The 25,568-nt window shown below is 44.1% G+C and overlaps 1 protein-coding gene across 3 annotated transcripts in view; it reads right to left on the bottom strand.

Annotated features, from left to right (window-relative positions):
- Positions 1-10,777: 10,777 nt before the first annotated feature.
- The window catches only part of Iqgap2 (IQ motif containing GTPase activating protein 2), a 293,513-nt gene continuing 278,722 nt past the window's right edge, over positions 10,778-25,568 (bottom strand). For all 3 annotated transcript variants that reach the window (XM_057789481.1, XM_057789483.1, XM_057789482.1), the window contains 6 exons: positions 21,669-21,756; positions 18,750-18,962; positions 15,522-15,682; positions 13,731-13,868; positions 12,276-12,384; positions 10,778-11,709 (listed from right to left, as the gene is read on the bottom strand). In XM_057789481.1, coding sequence (XP_057645464.1) covers positions 11,596-11,709; positions 12,276-12,384; positions 13,731-13,868; positions 15,522-15,682; positions 18,750-18,962; positions 21,669-21,756 — 823 coding nt within the window. In that variant the 3' untranslated portion in view covers positions 10,778-11,595. The remainder of the gene's footprint in view (positions 11,710-12,275; positions 12,385-13,730; positions 13,869-15,521; positions 15,683-18,749; positions 18,963-21,668; positions 21,757-25,568) is intronic.

Below are 25,568 nucleotides of genomic sequence, written 5' to 3'. Positions count from 1 at the left end.
AGTTTAGCTAAAAGTTGGCTAGTGATTTCTGTTTTTGTAATTTAGGGGAGATGCATTTAAAGGTTGATGCTGCGGTGATAAGGGTGGGCCCAGACGTATGGGCAGAGTGCTTGATATTTCTTTAAATTATTTATTTTGCGAGCTTAAATGGGTCACGTGTAGCCTTTGACCCTCCACTCCAGTGGGCTTAGCCACAGGTACCCATGCTCAGGTTCTCCAAACTCTTGCCGGCCGAACCCCGCCTTCCCGGGCGATCCGGGCCGCAGCCCCAAAGCCCAGGGCGGTGGGCGATGCTTGGGCGCCTCTAACAAGAAGGATGCAGAACAGCAGGAGGAGGGGCGGCACTGCGGAATTTTAAGGGTCCTTTCCACGTTCTGAAACCTTACAGTTTGTGCTTGGCTACATTCCAGCATCAGATCTCAAAAAGGGGGGAGGGTCGTGGTTGAGGCCTAGCCGAGAAGGAGCCCGCATCTCATTTTGCTTAGGAAGTGTCTGGTAGGAGAAAGTTAAGGACAAAACAGAAAATGGATCCTGGTCTTGTACCCAGCCAGACTGTTGCTGAAAGAGCTGAGCCGCAGCCTCCAGGCATCAAAGCTCAGGACTCTGAAGCACAATGGTTGTCTTACTAGGGTTTCTGTTGTTGCGTTGAAACACCATTACCAAAAGCAACTTGGGGAGGAAAGCATTTAGTTGGTTTGCACTTCATATCACACTGTTCATCATTAAAGGCAATCAGGACATGAACTCAAACAGTGCAGGATCCTGTAAGCAGGAACTGAAACAGAGGCCATGGAGGAGTGTTGATTACTGGCTTGCCCCTCATGGCTTCCCCAGTCTGCTTTCTTAGTCCTGGGATGGTACCACCCACAATGGCCTGGGCCTTTCCACAGCTATCACTAATTGAGAAAAGGTCCTACAGGCGTGTATCTGAGGCGTTTTCTTTTCTTTTTTTTTCCTATTTATTTATTTATTTATTTATTTATTTATCTGCCTCCTCCCCACAACCACCTCCCATTTCCCTCCCCCAATCAAGTCCCCCTCCCTCGTCAGCCCTAAGAGCAATCAGGGTTCCCTGCCCTGTGGGAAGTCCAAAGACCATCCACCTCCATCCCGGTCTAGTAGGAGGAGTATCCAAACTGCCTAGGTTCCCACAAAGCCAGTACGTGCAGTAGGATCAAAAACCCATTGCCATTGTTTTTGAGTTCTCAGTAGTCCTCATTGTCAGCTATGTTCAGCGAGTCCGGTTTTATCCCATGCTTTTTCTGACCCAGGCCAGTTGGCCTTGGGGAGTTCCCAATAGAACATCCCCATTGTCTCAGTGTGTGGGTGCCCCCCCCCCCCCCCCCCGCGGTCCTGAGTTCCTTGCTCGTGCTCTCTCTCCTTCTGCTCCCGATTTGGACCTTGAGATTTCATTCCAGTGCTCCAATGTGGGTCTTTGTACCTGTCTCCTTTCATCGCCTGATGAAGGTTACTGTTCAGGAGGATGAGGCATTTTCTTAATTGAGGATCCCTCCTCTCAGATGACTCCAATTTGTATGAAGTAAACAGAAAACTAGCCAGCACAGCGGTATTCTGCACCCCTGGCAAAGGTTTTGAAAAGGACAATATTGCACCAAGACTATCATTCCGCAAGTAGAATCCCCAACATTTCCACCAATGGAGAAAAGACAGCTAGAGAGAATCCCGTCTCCCCCTCTCACCCTAAGAGCTGTAGCGCATTGTCTTCATAGGTTGCTCAGTAAGTTATGCCATTTCCCAGTTACAGAACGCTGTTTAAAAAAATTCTTTCCCATTGGACTCTCATGAGAAAGCACATTTTAGAGTAGATGGGAACCATTAACATATTCTGCACACATTAATAACATGGTATTGTTTCCTCACCTCTCTGAAATGCCTTTGGGTTTTTAGGTTTATTATGTTATGGCCCACAGGCAAGAAAAAGCAAAATGCTGCAATTAACTCAACAAATACCATAAAATTTTAAGAGATGCTCCAATTGATTGTAAGATACCCCAAATCCAGAAAAGTAATAAAACGAGTGGCAGGGTGTTTGTTTTTGACAGTCAAAGATATGAAGTATAGTTTTCTTTATCTAGAGAGGTAAGTCTTAGCCTCCCTGTGGAAGCCTGCAACCAGGAGAGCCAGACCCTGTATGTAGGATACTGTTTTGCCTGTGTCTTCTCCTGGGTTGCCCTTTAGTATCAGAGTTAATCTGTTCCTTGATGCATCATGCTGTCTGTGCATCATTCTCTTGTGCTTTGGGATCATCCTTCAGTAAAATGAGGGTTAGTTAGTCACACGCACTGGAATACTCCAACAGACATGGTAACACTGAGCTGGTTATTAGCAAGGGTGTAGTGTATCTACTGTGGGCACACAGGATCAAACGACTCATTCATAAAACCCTGCGTAGAGTGGAGTCAGTTTGAAAGTTTCTAAAGATCGATTTTATGTTTCTGAGTGGCTTGCCTCGCATGTGTTTGCACCACGTGTATACCTGGTATCCACAGAGTTCAGGAGAGGGTATTGGATTCTCTGGAGCTGGAGTTACAGATGGCTGTGACCCACCATGTGGGTGCTGGGAACCCTGCAGGAGTAACAAGTGCTCTTAAGCCCTGAGCTGTCTCATTCAGCCCCTGGAGTAAGATTTCCACACCTTCCTAGAATTGCATTAAAACTTTTATTTCTGCAATTTTCCATTTAATATTTTGCTGTTGGGAATGAAACTGTAGAAAACAAAAATTGAGAAAACAGGGTCTCTGTGTCTGTGGTCTTCACGATCAATGTTAGATTTCTGTACATTATTCAATAAATGACACTCATACAAATATATACAGGTCTGTGTAGCCTTTAAGAAGGTTGGAGGAGCTGGAGGGCTAGCTTGAGGACCTGAGTTTTATCCCAAGAACAAATGCATATGAAAGCAAGTACGGGTGGTATGCCCTTGTAATTGCAGCACTGGGGAGGCAAGCAGAGACAAGCAGATCCTAGGACTAGCCTACTAGCCAGACAGCCTAGCATACTTGGCGAAGTCCAGGCCAGTAGGAGCTCCTATCTCAAAAAACATGGGTGGAGCCTGAGGAATGACACTTGAGGTTATTTATTGGCCTTCACATGTACTCACACACGTATATGAGCATGCGTGAGCACACATACTCTTATAATGTGTATGAGCATGCATAAGCACACACAAATTGTAGAAATGGTGGAAAATGTTAGGATGCTTTGGGGGAGCTGTTATATTACAATGAAATGTACCCTGAAGAGAGAGGGCTCTTGAGATAATAAAGTTCTTAAATTTTCTGCACATTCACCAAGGTATTTCTCAGAATTCGGTTGCAGTCCAGAGAGTCAAGGGAGAGGGAACCGAGTGAGATACCTCTTCCTCTCCTTAGTATTCTCTAGGAGCTGTAATTTTCTTAAGATATTTCTTTTTAAAATTTTATATGTATGGTCGTTTTTCCTGCATGTGTGTGCACTATGTTCATCTAGTGCCTGCAGAGGCCGGAAGAGGAAAATCAGATCCTCTGGAACTGAAGTTACAAAGGATCACGAGCTGCCATGTGGGGGCAGGGAGCTGAACCCTGGTCTTCTGCAGGAGCAGCAAAGGCTCTTAAAAACACTGATCCATCTCCAGCCATAGATTATGAATTACATCATTTACAAAAAAATCTAAACCATCTTCAAAAGCAATTGTAACTTTTAGCATGTATAAGTATAGATTCCTGGGCTCCATCCTGGACCAATGTACTAAATAAACATGCTCGGGGTGGTGAGATCTGAGGGCCCCACACCAGAGTTTAGAGTAGGACGTGGATTCAGACTTCAGCATGGACCAGAGTCAGCTGGAAGATTTAAGCCATTTCTGCATTTCCAGAGATTTTGACGCAGTTGGTCTGAGGTGCTGCTGCTGCTGCTGCTGCTGCTGCTGCTGCTGCTGTTGTTGCTGCTGCTACTACTTGGGGGCTGTGGGTGGGAGTGAATGCAGTGTGTCAACCATGGCTTTAGGAGCCAGGAAAACTGAATGTGGTGTGGTTCCAAACCAGGAATAGTGGTGCACACCTATAATCCCAGCACTAGAGAGACACAAGCAGGAAATTTGCAAGTTCTAGCCCAGCCTGAGCTCCATAGTAAGCCCTTGTCTGAAACAAAATCAAAACAATATTTCACATACACGTGCCCTTCCATGTCCAAAAGTGATTATTTTCAGGATCTCTGAGGAGGATGCTCATATTTAACAGCATGGTATTTGCACACGTTTTGTTATACTTGAAATCATTTCTCAATCGTTGTGTCTAATAGAACAGACATGCAAGCAGTGGACATTTTTAGGGGATAATGACAAAAAACTGGATATGTTCATTACAGACACAATTTCCCTCAAATCTTTTCTAAATTAATTGAATGGAGAAGACAGAATCCTCAAGCATGGCTGAGTTTAATTTGTAACTTTCTTTAAAATTCCCAAGAAAATATACATGGGCCCCACAAATGGACACTAATTAAAATATACGCATGTTCCTGTTTCTTTAAAGCAAATAGACTGTCTTTTGTATTTTAAACTCTGTGTGTGTGTGTGTGTATGTGTGTGTGTGGTCACATGTGCCATGGCCTGTGTGTGCAGTCAGAGGACGTCTTGCTGGAGTCATTTCTCTCCTACTGCTGTGTGGATCCCAGAAGCAAGCACCTTGCCCTGCCTGGCCATCTTGCTGTCCCTGTTTAAATGTTTTTCACCTTTTCTGATTTCACTCACATTTCTGACCAGAAGACTGACTTTCTCATCCACAGATTTGTGCATCATTTGTATTTCTAAAATTACTACTTTTGTCTTCACTGTTTGAAGATATTTACCATTTTTGACATATGTAAGACTTCCATAATTTGTATTTTCCTAGATTTTCTTGCTTCATACATGTATGTCAAATTCTTTAAAAAGTAGTTGGGCATGGTGTCATATACCTAGAATCTCAGTACTCCAAGAGGCAAGTTTGAGGCCAGCTTGGATTACATCAAAACCAAGAACAAAAACCTCTTTTAGTATTTCATTATATGTACACCAAGCTTTAGTCCTCAAAATAGTTTTATCTATAGTTTTGTCTCCACTTTTGTTTCTAGCATAGTTTATTTTGATTGTCTTTTCCTGATTTATTTGTCCAGAAGTTGGAAGTGAATATTTTTATTTTCACATTTTTGTTATTTTTAAAAATATTTATTAATTTATTCATTTTATTTTTGTGTGTTTTGCCTGCATGTATATATGTGCACCAAATGCATGCTCAAAAATTAGAAAAGGGCATCACATTTCCTGGAACTGGAGTTGATGGTTAGGAATAACCATGTAAGTGCTGGGAATTAAACCTGGTCTTCTGGAAGAGCAACATACATTCTTAAGCCTTGAGCAATCTCTTCATGTTTTGCTATTTTCAATGTCATCAACTTTCACACAGTTTTTACTTGTATTTTTGTTTTTGTTTTTATGAGACAGGGTCTCACTGTGTAGTTCTGGCTGTCTAGGAACTCACTTTGTAGACCAGGCTGGCCTGGAACTCTTGGAGATCCTCCTACCTCTGCCTTCTGAGTGCTGGGATTAAAGGTGTGCGCCAACACGCCCGGCTTTATTTATATTTTAAGTTGTTGTATACTCATTGCACATAGTATTGGGGTTCAGGAGAAGTTTTCATAAAATCATACAATCATACAGTTTCCTCCCCTCTACTCTTTTATGGTTTACACCAACTTTTGACCTCATTGTTTAGCTTTTTACTATGCAGTCTTTCCCTGCAAAGAGCCATTTTAGCACATGTTGCACTTTGATTTGTACATACATGTTATCCAACTGTGAGCCTTCTGTCGGCTTCACTAAACATCCCACGCAACTTACTGGAGTTCTGCTGCCTCTTTAGATGTATTTCTCATTTCGTATTACAGTCCATTGGTGACACATTCTCCGTTTTGTTAAAGCTTGACAACATTTCTGTCATGGTTGTAGGCCCGTTAGAACGCTTGGGAAGATACCAGTCCCTCTGCTTCTTTTGCCACTGGTGCCCAACCCCTGTCGCTTTTACAGTAAATGTCCGTTGTGTGGGGTTGGACGACCTGCCAGTCAGAGCTAATGACCATTCCCCACTAAGGAGTCTCAGCTTTACAGCCTCCTTCCTATTGGAATTACTTAGCGTACACTCTGGGCTTTCACAGTCCCCAGTTTAACTTGCCAGGCACCAAACAGTGTGAGTCATTGGCCATCCATCTGTGTGGATGGCATATTCTAATGTTTAAAAACACACATGTCATCATCATGGTGTGAATTTTAATCTTAGGGTGTTAGGAGCACTGTTCCTTTTCAGCCACTATCTGCCTGTTTGGGTACTGTTTCCATGCCTCTATTCGAAGCTCTCCAAAGACAAGAGAATATTCTAGGAATTCACCCACTAATTTCCTTTTAGAAGCTAGTGGTGGTAATAGGAGCACCTGTGTCTTGTGAAAGCACCGGAAGTAGCGAGTGAGGCACTTCCTGGTCTGCAGAAGGCCTCCACATTTGTTTTCCAAGCAAACAGTAGGTTAAGTAAGTTACAGCCTAACCGGGAGGAGACCCGTTCTTACCTCTTGTTCTTACAAACCTGTATTGGTATTTTCGATTTAGAAATATAATTTGTGTTTTATAATGGAGCAACAAGCATGTCCACTAATTGACCCCCAGGAGAGTGGTGAACCACCCCTGTGGCTCAGGTTACTGAGCAAAGGTCCAATTCAGTCTCTAATTCCATGTTGGTTATAAAGAAAACAACGAATTTTTGTTAACCCATGGGGCTGGTGCACACCTGTAATCCCAGCTCCTGGGAGGCAAGGGCAGGACCAACCAGGAATTCAAGACTATTAAGACTATCGTCAACCCTTGCTGTGATGGGTTTGAGGCCAGCTGGGATACGTGAGATCCTATCTTAAAACATAAACTTTAGTTCGTGTTCCATGGGGCAAACTCCAGTGTATTTGAGCTTAGAGAGTTTGGGTTTTAAGGAAAACAAAGCCTCTGACCAAGCCCATAGCATCTGTTTTATATGGAAGTCGAAAGGATGCTCAGTTAGCCCCAGATTATCAGTAAAAGCCCCATCCATCCAACTGTCCGTCTAACGTCGTACTGGACTCATGAGTGGCACAGGAAGGGGTGTATACTCTCCTCTTCACCCCGTTTCCAGACTTCTGACAGTGCCTACTATTTAGAAGGCACAACTTCTGAAGCAGTGGTTCCTAACCTGTGGGTCGCGACCCCTTTGGCAAACCTCTATCTCCAAAAATATCTACCTACCTTACAGTTCATGACAGTAGCAAAATTACAGTTATGAAATAATAATGAAAATAATTTTATGGTTGGGGGGTCACCACACCATGAGGAACAGTGTTAGAGGGGCATAGCACTAGGAAGGTTGAGAACCACGGCTCTAATGCCATAGACTCCATCCCAACCTGTCACCAGGTCCTAGTTTCAGTACCAGATATAATGGCACTTTCTTTCATAAAGCTAACTGGCGGTAAGGTCTTATACACACGAAGGGGCTTTCACAATACAGAGCGCTCTCCACCACCCACAGCTCTGTGGTTGCTTCTTGAGATGTTTGCGGAATACCGCTAAGTCCCACTTAACCACAAAAGTCATAAAAGTCACACCATGAATAGCGATTCTAATTACTGTCCATCCACACACCCCCGCCCACCCTGGGGCCTACACATCACAGTTCTCATCTTTTATACCACACGGTGATCACACAGGTTAGTATCTACTTAGCCACTGACGTCAGAATAATGGGGACAGGTGTTCCCTGTCTGCGCAGGAGTGCTGTCCTGGTTTTGGTCTTTTTAAAATGCCAGGTACGGACCGGGTGTGGTGGTACACACCTTTAGTCCCAGCACTTGGGAGTCTGAGGCAGGTGGATCTCTGTGAGTTTAAGGTCAGCCAGGACTGCACTGTGAGACCTTGTATAAAAATGAACTAAAATGCCAGGTGTCACGGGAGATGTTAGGGGAACACAGTGCTGTCAACCTTCTTGACTAAAGGTGGTTATCTCAAAATATGGGGACCAGTTTTGTAAAGTTCATTATAGTTCCAGTGTTTAGTGTTAGTGGTCTATAAAGGCAAGAGTCTGGGAGAGGGGCGCTGGGGAGATGGCTCAGTGGGGAAAGGGCTTGCTGCACAAGCCTGAGGGCCCAAGTTCCAGCCCCAGCACACACATAGACGCTGAATGTGGAGGTGCATGCCTATAATCACAGTTCTGGGAATGAGAGGTGGTGGGATGGTGACAGGTGGAGCCTTGGGGCTGGCCAGCCTAGCTGAAAGGCAAACTGTAGATTCAATGAGAGACCCTATCTCCAAGAATAAGTTGGAAGAGGAATAGAGGAAGACACCCAAAGCTTACCCTCTGTTTCCATACGCACATGCACAGGCAAATGCAAGCCCACAGAGATGCACACATACGCTTTCTCCACACACTTAAAACATTTTTAAAAATGTCACTGAATAAGAAAAGACGTGAGGAATTGGGAAGAAGCGGGTCAGGGCTTCAGAGGCATAAAGGAAATCAACTCCCTGGATAGAGGACTCTCAGTCCTGAAAGTGGCCCAGCTTTGGCACCAATAATCTACAAACTTAGCTCAGAGGCACGCGAGGCCACATGCTTGCTGCCGCCCTTCTCTTCGTTACATTCGTCCTCCTCTGGTCATCCACTTAGCTATGGCCCTCACCCATCTCAATCAAGGGCAATCTCGGACACCTTTAAGAACATCCTTATCTTGGACAACAGGAAAAATACTCCTGGCTCTCCCTAAGGTCCCTGGCATGATCCAAGTGTCCTTACTGAGGACACGGACGTGACCCAAGCATCCTTGTTCACATACACGGTTTGCCATTTCTGCTTCTGGAACAAGAGAGGTTCTTTTTAAAGATGCCAGGAATCACTGGCTCGTGTTTCCAAACACGGCTCCCTTACCTGGGCTCCTCTGCGTACATTTCCACTCCAAGTCCTTCCTGGAGCACAAGGGGAGCTAAGTCATGCCCTCATCCTTGCAGCTCCTGGCCACATCTCCTCTGCAATATTGGCAGTAGAGAGAGGGAGATCTGCTAAGGGGAAACTTACCAGAATTCCTCTAAGATCCACATTAAGTCCAGTGATGTGGAAAAACAAAACAAAATAAAACAAAACAACAAAAAGAAACAAAAACAAACCACCGCTGGGCGGTGGTGGCGCACGCCTTTAATCCCAGCACTTGGGAGGCAGAGGCAGGTGGATCTCTGTGAGTTTGAGACCAGCCTGGTCTACAAGAGCTAGTTCCAGGACAGGCTCCAAAACCACAGAGAAACCCTGTCTCGAAAAACCAAAAAAAAAAAAAAACCAAAAAACCACCCCAACTCACAACTGTTGTAATAGCAGTGTTCTGCAGTATTTGTCAAAAATATATGCTACTTGGGGCTAGAGAGATAGCTCAGCAGTTAACAGCAATTGCTGCTTTTGCGGAGGACCCAGGTTCAACCTTAAGGGCTCTGCAGAGTGACTTGTCACCATCCACAGCTCCGGTTCCAGAGGACCTGATGCCTTCTGACAACACGCCCGTGTCCTCAGTAAGGACACGTGGATCATGCCAGGGACCTTAGGGAGAGCCAGGGGTGTTTTTCCTGTTGCCCAAGATAAGGATGTTTCTAAAGGTATCACAGCCTGCCCTTTGTTGACAACGATGGACACCAGGCATGCATGCATACATGCAGTCAAAACACTCACATACATAAAAATTTAAACAATTAAAAAATGTGGTCTGAAATAATTATAAAATTAAAAGTCTGCTTATCAGAATTTTCTAAATTCTGTTGACTCTTAGGCTTAAGTTCATTTATCTCAAATAAGCTTATTTTATAATTGCTAAGGAAAATAAAGCTAAGTGTCTAGCCTGAGGGTCCAAGTCCTTCCTCTGCTTTCTCTTTCTCTTTAATAACAGAACCATTCCTGCTCCACTCTTGGTTCTAACTGGATACTTAGCTGCTTAGCTAGGGATTGTCACAATTTGGATGCAGTTTGTCCGCATCTGCATGTTGAACCTATATTGACGTTTGAGTCTCAGTACAGGTGTTGAGAAACAGTGAGAGCTTTAAGGGTTAATTAAATCATAGGCGCTCTACCCTCTTGAATAAGTACTGTCTTCAAGAGATGAGATTAGGGCTTGGGGTGCGTTGTGTCTGTTGGGATGAGGTTAGTGACAGCAAGCAGGGTGGGTTGTTGGAAAGCAAGGGTACCCCAGGTATTTGTGTCTTCCTCACATGCTATTGTAGAATACCAAGCAGACTCTGCTACTCTGCCCAGACCTTACAGAACTTTGAGTTAAATAAGCATTTTTTTCTTCACAAAGTACCCAGATTCAGGTATTTTGTTATAACCACACAGCCTGAGGCAATGACTCCAGCCGGCGGTCACCTGACATTGGCCAATAGGAAGTAGGCAGAAGTGACCCCCTGTAATTTAAAATATTTTATTCTGAACTTCTGTTCCCTTTTTCTCTGGTTGGGAATGAGTGGTCAGTACAGAGTCGACTGGCCAGCAGGGGTCTCTGGATTGCCCGTGGAACCACTCCTCTGTGAGTGGTTGGACTTGAGGTCCTGGCCCTCCTACAGCTGCATCTTCTGCATCCTAAGTTATATAGCTCTGGGGAAATGACTTCTTTTCCTGAAAGTTCTACCAGGAGTCTTTCGCCCACCGAGTGAGCTGGATTTATTAAGACAACCTAAAAACCACGTTAATGTAATTAAGTAACATTTATTTTACAGAAAACCATTTTCAAAGAATACATTTAAAAACCATCTAGATACTGATTTTATAGCATTACAAAAAATTTGAGAGGCACAATTGAAGTATTCAGATAAATTGTGAGGGGTGGCGGGGGGGTCTATAACTGCTATTCTCGGTGGTGCATGTGACTCCCCAAACAGGAGCCGTTCCATGAGGCAGTAGTGCACTTTGAGTAAATTGAATAAATCACATAAAATATATACTTTTATACAGAAAGTGTTATTGTATTATCACTTTCAATTACTTATAAAAAACTTCATTTTGAATTGCACAAAAGTTCTCTTTAAAACCGATAATTCCCAGAAGACAGGGCTTAGAGCTATATGTCTAAATAATTCATTACAAATTAATCAGATCTCTACTTCTCCACAGATAAAAAAAACAATCTATGAAGAATTACATCATTTAAGTGGGACATTTAAAATTTTTTTCATAGGAAAATAGGTTTATACATTTGTCCCTAGTCAGCTAGTCTTTCTCCCCCTTCTTTAAAACAAATCACAGGGTTTTCCGAGCTTCCAGCTGGAGTACCAGTGCCACCGTGCAGTGTGTGTCTGTCGTGCCTGCCCACCTTGTCTCTCATTCTGGCCTAGTATCCAATTATCAAAAAGGCACGTGGCTACATTCTTCAGAACAGTTTTGGTCTTTTGAAAAAAAAAATCACACATTTGTAAGCAGTGATTTCAATCATGTTTTAAAACAAAAATACTAGACAAACTCATTTCTCAATGCAGGCGATAGAGAATCCACGCGCTCACTCCCTGCAAGCACCTCACTTTCCGTAGAACTTTTTGTTGAGCAGGTATATGAGGAGGTTCACGTTCACCTTCACCTTGTCGAACATCTTCATCACAGCCACCCCTTCATACTGCATCTGAAGCAAGTCCTGGAACCAGAGAGATGACGGTACAGCTGCATGACCTCAGAGCTTAAAAACATCCCACTGGGGCTTCCAAAACATTAGTCTGCTAAAAACACAGGCGAGTTAGACTCAGACCACCGAGCTGAGCCCTGGAACTTCAGATGTGGCAGCTCTGAGGTGAGAGTTACATTTTAACAAGTTCATAAATGACAGTGAATAATGCTGTAGTCAGAACATGGCACTTAGAGAATTACTGCCTACATGGAAGAAAGTGGCTTAAAGGTAGAGAGAGGGCCAGAGGTATAATTTGGTGGTACAGAGCTAGTTTGTGTGTGAGAGGGTCTGAGTTTGAACTTCAGTACTGGAAAAAAAGAAAATTATTATCCATTTAAATCACACACAATTTTCATTTTAATCTCATAATTAAAAAATGTCACACACACACACACATGGCATGCTGTGGAGGTCAGAGGACAACTTGTTGGTTCTCTTCTTCTACCATCTGAGTTCCAGAATTCCAGGAGTTAAACTTGGCAGGGACTGTGTAAGGCACAGAGAGCCCCAGTGGCTCACATAAAATCCCAGCTCACCTGAATATTGAGCTGCACCTTTTCCATCTCAACACTGAGGAATTTGGATCTGACGTCGAAGATGCCCACGTCCTCAGTAGCTATGATGTCGAATGTAACATTCTTAAACCTATTGAAGAGGAACAGTCAGACATGGGCGACCACAAGTTAACCCTTAAAGAAGAGAAAAACAAACAAAGCTCAACTTGGACCAGTGTGCAGGAGAGGCTAAGGCAGCCTGACTCGCATCAGCTCCTCATGCCATTCCTAAACATCCAGTCTGAAGGCCACTGTTGGGATCTGAACTAGATGCTTTTCTCACAAGGTAAATAGCAGGTGTGATGCTTGACATTGATCTATTCTACTATATAGCAGGTGTGACCCCTGACATTGACCTATTCTACTGTAGAGCAGGTGTGATCCTTGACATTGGCCGAGTCTATGGTAGAGCAGTGTGACCCTTGACATTGACCTTTACTACTGTATAGCAGGTGTGATTCTTGACATTGACCTATACTACTGTAGAGCAGGTGTGATCCTTGATATTGACCTTTACTGCTGTATAGCAGGTGTGACCCTTGCACTGACCTATACTGCTGTATAGCAGGTGTGATCCTTGACATTGACCTATCCTCCTGTATAGCAGGTGTGATCCTTGACATTGACCTATACTACTGTAGAGCAGGTGTGATGCTTGACATTGACATATACTGCTGTATAGCAGGTGTGATCCTTGACATTGACCTATACTACTGTATAGCGATGTGACCCTTGACATTGACCTATAATACTACTGCTGGGGCAGCAGAGTACAGTAGATAGTAACTTTTACAGAAATTTCCAGAGAGAAAGAGGAGTGTTCTCTGAGCTCATTTAAGTCAGGTTTTGTGGTCAGGCCCTAAAAGGCAGTGGGGGGTAGGGTAGGGGTGGAGTCAGAGAGAAGGCCAAAGTCAGTGGCTGACTTCTCTTGAGAGAAAGGAAGATGGGAGGGATAGATATGAAGCTCATGGTCCCCTGCATGCGTGGTGTCTGCTGGGGCTGTGCCTGGTGGGTTCATCTTTTGAATTCACACTCTTGTAGCACTCTCTTGGAGGTGGTTTTGACCAGGGCCTGGCACAGCTCGTGGGTCTGTCCACATTGTTTAGCAATTGTAGATGGCGCTTGCACGAATCAGAAGGCAGCCTTTTATGCTCACTGTTCTGACCCAGTTCTTTGGAAGGGACCAAGAGAAGACATGACGATCCATACGGGACAAACAAAAGAACACACGACTTCTGGATACACACCCTTTCTAGGACCAATCACATCAGCACCAGATGCTGAAGGTCTCTGGGAGTAAGACTAGTGATCTGTACACTGTGCTAAGCCTTGATAGAACAAAGCCCTCCGAGCCACCCGGGACGCCTGAGAATGCTTAGTCAGCTTGGGTGTGAGCTGAGGGTGGGTGTGTTCTCATAGATGGAAGGCTTTACTTACTGGTTGGTTTGCAGGTCGTCTATGCCCAACAGGACACCTTTGTCATGCAGCTTTGCTGCTGTGTACCTCACTGGCTTCACTCTCTTCGTTCCTTTGGGTTCTGCTTTTCCATCCAGTTTAATTGATCTCCGAGAATTTCTGAGCAAATGAGAACAATCACCTGTTGTCAAGATGTTCCAGGCAGTGCGGCAGCCACGCACAGCACAGTAACCCCACTGTTCATAGGGGGCTCCCCTGTACTGACCTGTGCTATTTCCTCTCCCGATAAAAGGAGAAAAAGGTCCCTTTGCTCTGGAATCCCTATACCCAACTGCATTTCCTCAGCGACTGAAGTTGGTTTTTAAAATAAAATGTATGCTGTGTTCTCAGGCATTCTAAACTAAGTGTCTGCCTAATAAGTCACTGTAAGTAGCCCTGGAGTAATTACATGGACTTTCTGTTCTAACATGGAGGCACCAATAAAACTTCTCTAATTAAGTAAACACTACATGGCTAGTGCCACTCCAAATACATACTTTATACATATTATTTTGTGTCTTCCAAAATGAGCAGCTTCCCAGGGCTTTGAAATTAATGCATTCCTTCGCTATCAATCATTTTGTTTAGCCTCCATAGCAACACCTAAGAAGCTGCCACTCTCGATCCCAGGTTAAATATGAGAAAATCGAGATCACATGATGTATGCGAGACTCAGAACCCACATCAGGACTATAGTTTGTGGCTCAAAGTTGCTGTAAACGTCATGTGAAACAAACCACTAACAAGCATTTGCTACTGAAAATCTGCTTGATTGACCTCTTCTTCTTGGGTCTAGTGTTAAAATAAAATCTGCACAGTCCCTAAGCGAATGAAGAGTGGGCCCAAGTGAGGTGATGAGAAAACGTCCCTCACCAGACTTCCTATGAGTGATACCATCGATTTTTCTACACAGTATCATTTCCTCCTGCTCTTCTGCAGACGAAGGTTATCTGAAAATATTGTATCACATATCTAAATGGATAATTAAAGTTTAATCAGCATTGACCCAGTCTGGTGATAAGAATAATTATCAGCAAGGAATAGTCACCGAGAGTCATCATATTGTATATAAAAATCCATAATTTGTATTCTAATGGATATGAGAGAGCTGCCAAATTTAGCCTGTTGTGTCAGTAATGACTTAAAAAACGGCCAACAAGGAATTTTAAATCATTAAGTTTTAAATTATTAAGTTGCTCTGTGCAATTAGCAAATACCTGACTTATCTAACTATCAGGTAGACAAAATCCCGTTCCTCATAGACATTCTTAAATCAAGTAATATATGTGCTGGGTAGTTTCTGTCACTTTGGCACAATCTACAGTCACTTGAGATTTTCAAGTCAGTTGAGGGAGCCTCAGCTGAGAAACGCCTCCATAAGATTGGGCTGTAGGCAAGTCTGTAGGACACTTCCTTAATTAGTAAATGATGAGGGAGGGTCCAGCCCATTGTGGGCGGTGTCAGCCCTAGGCTGCCAGTCCTGGGTTCTATCCAAAAGCAGGCTGAGCAAGCCATGAGGAGCAAGGCAGTAAGCAGCACCCCTTTGTATTCTCTGAACCTACCTCCAGGTTCCTCCTCGAGTTCCCTCAATGATGGATTGGGACTGGGATGACATGAAAGCCAAGTAAACCCTTTCCTCCCCAAGCTGCTTTGGTCATGGTCTTTATCAACAATAGAAACAAAACCAGAACGCTTCCCAAACCAACCCAGGCCACCACCAGTACTGTGGTCTCCCCATACAAAGCACGACAGAATGAATGACCATGAACTCACTTTCTTTTCAGGTTGTCTACACAAGTCTTTATGTAGGTGTCATAATAATTAATTTGATCTTCATAAAATGCTGCCTTCTTATTAAGTGCGTTCAGGGTCTGCTGCAGTTTTGACAGTTCAGCTTTTCGAAGCTTGCGGTGGAGTCTCTGATTTCGAATATCCTGGAACGAGTAAAGGCTCTAATGACAGGCTGAAGCAAGACTCGCTTTGTGAGACTGGTACTTTAGAAGAACAAGCAGCAGGCCAGCATCTAACTGCTGATCCTAGTGGATCTCAGCACCTGATTACATGTATTACCACAGCCCAACACGTTGTTATCTCTTTCTGCTTCAGGACTGGAAAACGTCCAGCTTTGATTTTAAGAGGGTTACTAAAGTTTATTTTTTCCCCCCAGCTTAGAGAAGTGGGCTGGGAAGATGGCTCACAGTCGGTAAAGTGCTTTCACGAGGACGTGAGTTCAGATCCCTGATACCCACTAAAAACTAGGCACAGTGGTACATATGTGTAACCCCGGAGCTGGGGCCGGGGCAGGGACAGGCAGACCTCGGGGGCTCACTGGCCGCTAGTTAGCTGAAACTGCTGTGAGATTCAGGTTCAGTGAGAGGCTACCAAGCTACAGAACTGATTAAGAACTATACAGAAAAAAGAACTGAAAATACTGGCACCTAACGTTGACCCCCCCACACACTTCACATATACATATACGCAAACATACCTACTTCACAGACATACGCAAACGCACATTTCACAGACAGACACCCCCCCCCCCCCGCTGCAAAGCCAAAAATGTAATTTGCGAATCACCAAATAGTTTCGATGTTTTAAAAGAGACACAACAGGCTGGAATGAAGTGCAGTTGGCACAGGGCTGGCTCAACAGCCTGGCTCCAATTGTTAACACATCAATTAGGCACCGGTGCACACCTGTAATCCCAGCACTCTGAGGCAGAGGCAAACAGTTCAGTTCAAAGGCTCCCCGGCTAGATAACAAGCTACAGGCTAGCCTGGGATACAGGAGATCCTTCCCATCAGTAAAAGAAGTACAAAGAAAACGAGAGAAATGTGATCTCCTCAGACTGCACGGAACTTTCCTCTTTGAAGACTATTTTAAGCCCAAAATGTTTATGTTTACGTATTATTTCATGTAATACATAGACGGCTCTCATGACCTGAGAAGATTCAAAACTGAAAACTATTACAATTAGCTAACTCTCCATTTCTATGGTTCCGCATTATGGATTTGAACAAATAAGAGCTGAAAATATGGAGGAAAAAAAAAACTATGTAATGAACATATCTAGCCCCCCCTCTTATCACTCCCTAAGTGATACGGTGTCACGTGTATTTACACAGCACTTAGATTGTATTTGGCATTGTGCGTATCTAGGTAATATATATGGGAGATGACTTAGAGCTTAGGGGGAGTTAGACGTGATAGCACACACTTGCTGGGTCTCAGCCACTTATGAGGCTGAGTCAGGAGGATTGCTTGAACCCAGAGTGAGACAGTCTTGGCAAGATAGCAATACACCATTTCATTTTACTTTTTAAGTAAAGCACACACAGGAGGATGTGAACAGCTCATATGCAAATATTATGTATTTCACATAAGGGACCTGAGCATCCATGGATTCTGGTTATTAGCTGGAATCCTAAACCCAGTCCCCTCCAGAAAGCAAGCAGTGACTGTGCTTAAATTTAAATAGGATTCCTAGAATGCAAACCATTTTGCCTTATTGTTTATAGATTAGGGGAGTTTTGTTAAAATTACACTTGCAGATGTAGGTTTACAAAGTCACTCAGTAAAGGCTGGGGAGATTTCTTAGCGGGTAAAAGTGCTTGCCACGAAAGCCTGATGACTTGAGTTTGATCCCAGAACCCACATAAAAAGTCAGATGTGGTGGCATGCATCTGTAATTACAGCATGGATTCCAGAGATGGGAGTTGGGGGCTGGAAACAAGAGTTGGCTGGAAGCTCATGGACCAGCTAGCCCGGATCTCTCTATACAGCAGACAAAAGAAACTCTGCCTCAAAAAGGTAGGGGTTGTGAGCTCAAAAAGGTATTCTCTGACCTCCACACATACACTGGGATACACATGCTGGCACCCGGGTGTGCGCTCTCCTCTCTCTCTCTCCCTCTCTCTCTCTCTCTCTCTCCCTCCCTCCCTCCCTCCCTCCCTCCCTCCCTCTCTCTCTCTCTCTCTCTCTCCTCTCTCTCTCTCTCATTATAAAAACAAAATATTATTCAGTAAGCTATGAAAAGGTTTCACTTGAGAAAATGGTGCCTATTTAATATTATTTTTCCTCTGTGAACAAATTAAAACCAATTGTTTCAGGAATTCTAAGGCATATTCCCCTACATCTTCTGAAATAAAAAACCCCTCACTAAATAGAGCCTTCTCATTGATGGCAACAGCACTGGTTTCTCTATCTCATACGCCCTAAGAGAAGTAGTCCCTTGCCCCAAACTATAAAAAGAAAGGAGAAATAAGCATCTGCTAAAAGCAACCATTTTCCCACTGAAGAATGGAACTGTGCATTTCCCCTGGGGGAGAACAAAATAGATGTTTCTCATTTAACTGCCTTTAAGCCCAGATCCATATTAATGTGTACATTTGAACCAAAAGAATGAAATGTACTTTTTACCCAAAGACGTCCCTTCTTATCACCACTAAACACATCTCCACCACTTCCTGTGTTTCCTTGAATGAAGCGAGATTACGTCACAGGAAGTTCTCAAAATGTGAAATGAGCAAAACAGAAACAAGCACCTTTAAGCCTAAGCTGCAGTGAGGCTAAACTGCTTAGAAGCGAACTCCAGGGACAGAGAGCCACCGTCTCAATGGCAGATCCTAAGAGTGATTGGGCTATTTGACAGTTAACAGTGAAGAAAAAAAATATTTCCCAAAGTGCCATAAAACAGACAAACTAACACACGGAAAAACCAGCAGCCGTGGCCTAAAGCAGTAACAACACTGGTCATTACAGCCCTGGAGTATTTACCCCTGGTGTACTGGTGTGTCTCAAGTAGCATTGGCTTGGGGAGTTGTATCTATTCCTGATAAATTCACAAAGCTCCTTGAAACCTTCAAAACCACACAGCACTATGGAAAATAAGAGCCACTTATGCACCCACGAGGCCCTCACATGCCACCTCACAGGATACCCAGCTGTGCCACTGATTAGCAAATGTCTACGTGACAAAGGAAGAATACTATCTCCAGACACCTTGGCAATCTCGTTGAGAATGTCTTGGTATTTATTTTTGGATGACACGTGTCCGGTCTGCTCCAGCGTCCGAAGATTCCTCTGGATCTTCCTCTTCTTTTGCTCAAGAGGCAGGCATGCATCTTCTATCATCGCTTGGTTCTGTTTCCCTTCTTCTGGAGTCCTCGAGTCTACAATGGCGCGGCTCTCCATGTCTTTGGCATGCTCCAGTTCCTAAAAAGAGGATAGCGAAAGTCACTTTTCCTCGGACCCCTCTGTCACAAGCTGTCTAAAGATGAGTATTGAATGTGCTCTTTATGGGTTTTGAAGTAAACCCTGGAAGGAAAATAACTTCCACTTAAACAAAACACCCAGTAGGGATAATGAAACTAATTCAAAGGTGCCGCTTTCTTGCCAAGGTGACAAACCATTACTTTGTAATTCCTTGGATAAAGGGTCTCAATTTCTGGGTAGCCCAGTTTGAGAAAATTAAAAGTAGACTTTGTATTAACACATGGATCCGAGAGCCCACTAAAGCCTCATAAACCAGCCACGCTGACAGAGATTCATAGGTCATTTAACAGCGAGTCAGAATGATCCCAGAAGCACTGATGCAGTCAGGATTGCTTTGAACTACAGGGTGAAGATATTACCGTGGATGATAGTGCCTAAAGCCATGATGTACACACAAATGAATGCTAAGCAGTCTGTCTAAGACAGTTGTAATACAAGGAGACAGATGGTCTTCTGTTTTATTGCACAAGGGACATCACGGTCTATTCTATGGCACAGCTGTTATTAGAGTAATGTAGGCACAGGGCACAGTGCACGGAAACGGCTTACTGGGTCAGCAGCAAACAATAACTGGCAACCAATATACTTAATCCGTGTCAGCCACTACTGCATCCAGTTAGCATGTTCTCCCCTCTTATTCAGTCTTCCCTGTGAATTAGGAATTATTTCTAGGGGCTAGAGAGATGGCTCAGTGGCTTAGAGCACTGGCTGCTCTTCCAGAGGTCCTGAGTTCAATTCCCAGCAACCACATGGTGGCTCCCAACCATCTAATACTGGAGTCTAATGCCCTCTTCTGGTGTAAAAGCATGCATACAGACAAAGCGTACATACATACATAAGATAGATACATCTTTAAAAAATTATTTCTACTTTACAGGTAAGGCAACGAAGGCCTAGAGTTCTAAGTGTTCACAGTCACAAGCTAGGAAGAATAGAGATAGAGTTATAAGAGCCCAGATGTCTGTGCATATTCTGTTATTAATTTACATACTTTAGGAAAAACTGAAACAATTGGAGCTAAAAGTCTTTTATCTTAAATCAGTATTTTTTACATCCAGATTGCTTTAAGAAAATCACACATTTTCTCATATGAGATGGCTTGAAGTTTTAATTTTTCAAAATTAAATCTGGAGATAGAATTATTTCTTGGCAACTCATTACATTAAGAAGAACAGGAAAATGATAAGCACTTCCATTAAGAAGTAATTAGATAATTCTATTAACTTGGTCAGGGAGTGGCAATTATTGGCAATAAAATAATATCTGGGATTAATTAATTTATTTCAGAATGAACTGAATAATTTTTACTTTTTCTCCTTGTTGTTCAAACAGTCCAGGCTGGCCTTGAGCTCTCTGAACTTCCTGCCAAGTGCTGGGATTATAGGTATCTTCACGCCCAAGTTTAATGATGCACCTTTTCTCTTTGTTTTGAGACAGGGTCTTACTATACTGCTCTGATCGTCCTAGAACTCACTATGAAGAGCAGACTGGTTTCGAACTCACAGAGATCTGCCTGCCTCTGCCTCCCAAGTACAGGGATTAAAGGCATATGACACTAAACTCAGCTTAATGTGATGCATCTTAAAAGATATTAATATAATTTTTAACCTCAGACTGTCATGAAACCCAAGTTATGTATGGCAATGCAAAGACCCTGGCACACCATGGTCTTAGACATTCATTTTGGATGCACATCTATTGTTGAATATTGTATTAAGATGTATTATGTTTATTTATGCTGTAGAACATGTGTTTTAATGATGCAAAGATGTGTTGCATTCTTTTATGCTGCATTTGTTTAACTCTGTGAAGCTGTGATTCTGTGCCTGTCTAAAACACCTGATTGGTCTAATAAAAAGCTGAACAGCCAATAGCAAGGCAGGAGAAAGGACAGGTGGGGCTGCCAGGCAGAGAGAATAAATAGGAGAAATCTGGGGGACAGAAGAAGTAAGAGAACTAAGAGAACAAGGACAGGAGGACACCAGGGGCCAGGGGCCAGCCACCCAGCCACACACAGACTAAGAATGAAAGATTTACAGAAGAGAAAGGTAAAAGCCCAGAGGCAAAAAGTAGATGGGTTAATAAGAAAGCTGGCCAGAAACAAGCCAAGCTAAGGCCTGGCACTTCTAAGTAAGAATGCGCCTCCGCATCCTGATTTGGGAGCTGGGTGGAGGGACCCCAAAGAGTAAAAAGATTAAAACAAACATCTACATTTTGATGTTCCAACATGGGGCTAGAGTAAAAGACAATCCAACAACAGACATCTCTCTTCTAAGTTGGCAAATAGATAACAAGGATTGTGACATGCTATCAACCAGAACTATTTTTTTACTGATCTGTTTAACCATCCACTGAATGACAAAGCTTATGGTTCATACCCAGAGGCTCTGAAGGTGCACAATTCTATTCCTGCTGTAGAAAAAAATAAAAGCCGGTACACATTTGAGAAAGCATTTTCCACTCTCTCCCACTGGCATTCCTTGCGGGCTTCAGATATGGAAGAACTCAGTTGTCTACACTAAGGGACTTGTGTACCAGTGTAATTGTGTAAAATTTGTGAAAATTCACTGTGTAATATTGGTGTGGAGAAGAAGAACACCAACATTTATTGCATGCATATGTTATTGTACATGTAAAGACATGTACCTGCTGCTCCGTTGCTGGGGTCTCTAAGATTTCAATCAGTGTGCTCCCTGGCTGGTTCCGGGTCACATCGATGATCAGCTTTTTGGTCCTTAAAAATGAGAAAAATGAGACAGATCTTCAGGCCATCAGTCTTGGTGCACAAAAATCTGCTTCTCCCATGTGAATACATAAAGCAATTTCAATGACGACGCCCTAAAGTGAAGCATTCTTGTCCAAAGCTCCTAAAAGCCTGTGTATGCACAACAAGCAAAGGCTGGGCTTCATACGTTAAATGCTGTAAGAGTAGTCTCTCAGAAACATACACAAGCATGACATCAGATTCCTTATGGAAATAGGTTTTTTTTCCCCAATTAAGACAGATTACCTTTTGAAGGGTGGCAGAGACAAACGCTGCTGCTGTAAAGAATATAGGAAGACCCCCCACCCACCCAAGCCCTGCCCAGCCCAGCATTGACTTCCGAGCCTGTGAACATAGAACTAAATTGCTGCTTTTTCTGTATCGAGAAAGACATAAGACAGTAAGAAGGCCAATAGAGGCAGAAGAACCCTGTGGAACTGGAAGCTCTGGGCTTCTGGAGAGCCTAGCAAAGAGCCTGGGAGATCACGGACACGGGAGATGAGCAGATAGGGCCTTGTGCTGTGTGTGCACAGAGCTGAGATGGGAGATCACGTACACGGGAGATGAGCAGATAGGGCCTTGTCTGTGTGTGCACAGAGCTGAGATGGGAGATCACGTACACGGGAGATGAGCAGACAGGGCCTTGTCTGTGTGTGCACAGAGCTGAGATGGGAGATCACGTACACGGGAGATGAGCAGACAGGGCCTTGTCTGTGTGTGCACAGAGCTGAGATGGGAGATCACGTACACGGGAGATGAGCAGACAGGGCCTTGTCTGTGTGTGCACAGAGCTGAGATGGGAGATCACGTACACGGGAGATGAGCAGACAGGGCCTTGTCTGTGTGTGCACAGAGCTGAGATGGGAGATCACGTACATGGGAGATGAGCAGATAGGGCCTTGTGCTGTGTGTGCACACAGCTGAGATGGGAGATCACGTACACGGGAGATGAGCAGATAGGGCATTGTCTGTGTGTGCACAGAGCTGAGATGGGAGATCACGTACACGGGAGATGAGCAGACAGGGCCTTGTCTGTGTGTGCACAGAGCTGAGATGGGAGATCACGTACACGGGAGATGAGCAGATAGGGCCTTGTCTGTGTGTGCACAGAGCTGAGGACAGGAGAGCACAGCGAGGGCTGGAAAACCCTCTGCAAGTGCTGAACCATACTTTCTGCCATAGGTGCTCTTTAGCAACTGACTGCCCTTTTAATTAGGGATCAGGTTATGTAATTACATCGAGGGGGAGGTAGGGACGCCTCTCTATAGAACATGTGTGAGGCCCTAAATTCGACCCCCGTACTATAGACACCGCACAGAAGCAACAACAACAAAACCATAAAAGGCAAGCGCTCACATTCGATCACTGTTACAGAGGGCAGGAAGTCTGTTATTTGAAAGGGGGTCTTTCGAAAGACAGAAACATCAACAGATGTTGCCTTGAACTTTACACGGGTCAGAGCTGCAACTTCACTGTTATTGCAGCCCTGCTCCCCTACAGAATTTCAGCTCTGTCAGAGAATGAATGTCTTCCTTAGCCACAGCAGGAAATGGTCTCTTAACACGAAACTGGAAATGAAAATAAGTCACATTGTGAAGCATAAGGGTGACTGCTCCCGAATGAGGCCATGTTAACCTCATGTGAGACATTAGAAATGGGGAAAGGAAGTCATTTGCAAACACGTTTTTTCTCATGTCCCATTTATCTCAAGTCTGCACAAGACAGAATGTACACAAGACAGGCAGCTTCCTTTTCTCCCTTCTCCCTGGTCTCTGGAGAGCAATATCCTCTAGCCCCATGACCCTTGGCTGCTGGGGATTTTCAGGCTGTCTGAGAATGCACAGCTAAAGACTCCAGGGAATTAAAGGGTACACAGCTAATTATAGCCCCGTGGGAGGTGGTCCTGTTCCTGAGGTGGCCAAGACTCAGAAAGCTGTGTGTCCCTTCCCACACACACCAGCTTCTTCCAATCGCCATTAGGAATGAATTAGACAGGAACATGATTATTCCCGAGAGAGATTTAGTATATAGCCCAGGCTGGCTCCAAATGTGAGATCCCAAGTGTCTGGACTGTAGGCATGTTCCGTCATGCTTGGCCTTTAGGCAGAAATACCGAGTTGAAAATAAAAGCTTTAGATGACTTAAACAATGGCAACAGTGAGTGACTCTTATTTGAAATAACATTCTAGGAACTATATTCAGCCAATTACCAAATAAGTGACATCATTTATACCCGCCCCCATCAACAGAAAATTGTTTATTTCTCATGAGTTGTTGAAGGACAAATTGCCCAATAACCCATTTCTTTCCCTTGAAATTCTAGATGATGTCATGGCTGTGGAATTCATTGCTAAATTTCTCCTACCTTCACAGTCAACTCAGCACCTGCTTCCAGGACAGGGATCTCAAGTATCCCTCCCTAATAAACGCCTAAGAGCTAAGGGCACTCTGGGCAGGCAGTTCAAAGGCCACCGAGACCCAACCCCCAAAGTCTCAGCTCCCCCACCCCTCAGTTCCTGTTACTCAGGAGCTGAATGGACCAGTACAAATTACATAATCCTTTGCTTTTCATTTTAAAAATGGAAACAATTCCACAGAAAGACATAATGTAAAAGCTCTTTGTGCTGGGCTCTACCAGAGGGCGAGCGCTCGAGTAACCATGAAAGCTACACTGCTGGAGCTGGCAGATGCTGGCCATCAAGTCCCAAGGAGCGCCCGAGACCTGGCTGGATCAGGTGGGATGGATGTGAGTTCGGACTCACAATGCACTCTGGCTTAAGAGGTTTAGCAGAGGTCAAGGGTGCACGATGCCTCCTAAACAGTCTTTTCTGTTCACTGCTTATAGGAATGACAATGTTTCTGGTACACTGAGTTAAATGGGACATGTTACCAGACAATGTCAGCTCCCAACAGAAACACTCATCTGCGAATGTGGTGACAGCCCTGCCAGTTACCCTGCTCTGACCACCGCGTATGGCATCCGTGTATTGCCACGTACACCACATTTTATAAAGAGGAGCAGTCTTTGTGTCATTTTAAAAATTAGACTGGAAAAGTGAAAGACAAGAGATAACTTCACCTGATTCTTTTTAGAATGTGGCTTTTAGAAAATTTAAGGTTCCATGTGTGGATCATATTAAAAACAATTTTTTTTTCTTTTGAGAAAGTACAATAGTCAAACATTCCATTCTTCAACCGGAAGCTGGTAGTCTGAAGACCTAGTTAGTCACAGCGCCTCAGCACAAAGAGAACTCTGGACAACGGCCCGCTGTCTGGAACACAAATGCAGCAACACAGAACGGCTAGGCTTGGTGGGTAGACAAAGTTCACACTCCGGTCTAGCATTGAGAGGACACGGCGAGCTGCCATGCTGCATCTTCCACTGCCTCCTCATCCTGTGGGAACTGCCTGCTCGGTGTCCTACTTTCCTGCCTCCTGGCTTATGCTACGGATGAAACTTAAACACACTAAGCACATTCTCTACCACTGAGTCACAGCCAAGTTACCATCCCACTTTTTCTAGCACCTTTCCAAGAAAAGCCCCCGAGGTCTCCAAGCCTTTGCAGAGTAGCATCCACAGAGAGCTCCCATGTTGGTTCACAGCCAGTTGCCAAGGACCTTCTAGACGCTTCCTCGCCCCCGAGTGCAAGCAATACCTTTCTAGCTGTGTCTAGCTGATATTGGGTATCAGCCTCTGCAGTGTTCAACCACGGTCAGACAGGCTCACCTAAACACGAAGAGGCCTAACTCTGGGAAAGAATTGCTGAAGAATAAGGAAATGC

The sequence above is a fragment of the Chionomys nivalis genome, chromosome 15 (assembly GCF_950005125.1).
Source record: "Chionomys nivalis chromosome 15, mChiNiv1.1, whole genome shotgun sequence".
Taxonomy (NCBI): Eukaryota; Metazoa; Chordata; class Mammalia; order Rodentia; family Cricetidae; genus Chionomys; species Chionomys nivalis.
The sequence above is the reverse complement of the archived record's forward strand: the minus strand, read 5'-3'. Positions and strand labels throughout refer to the sequence as shown.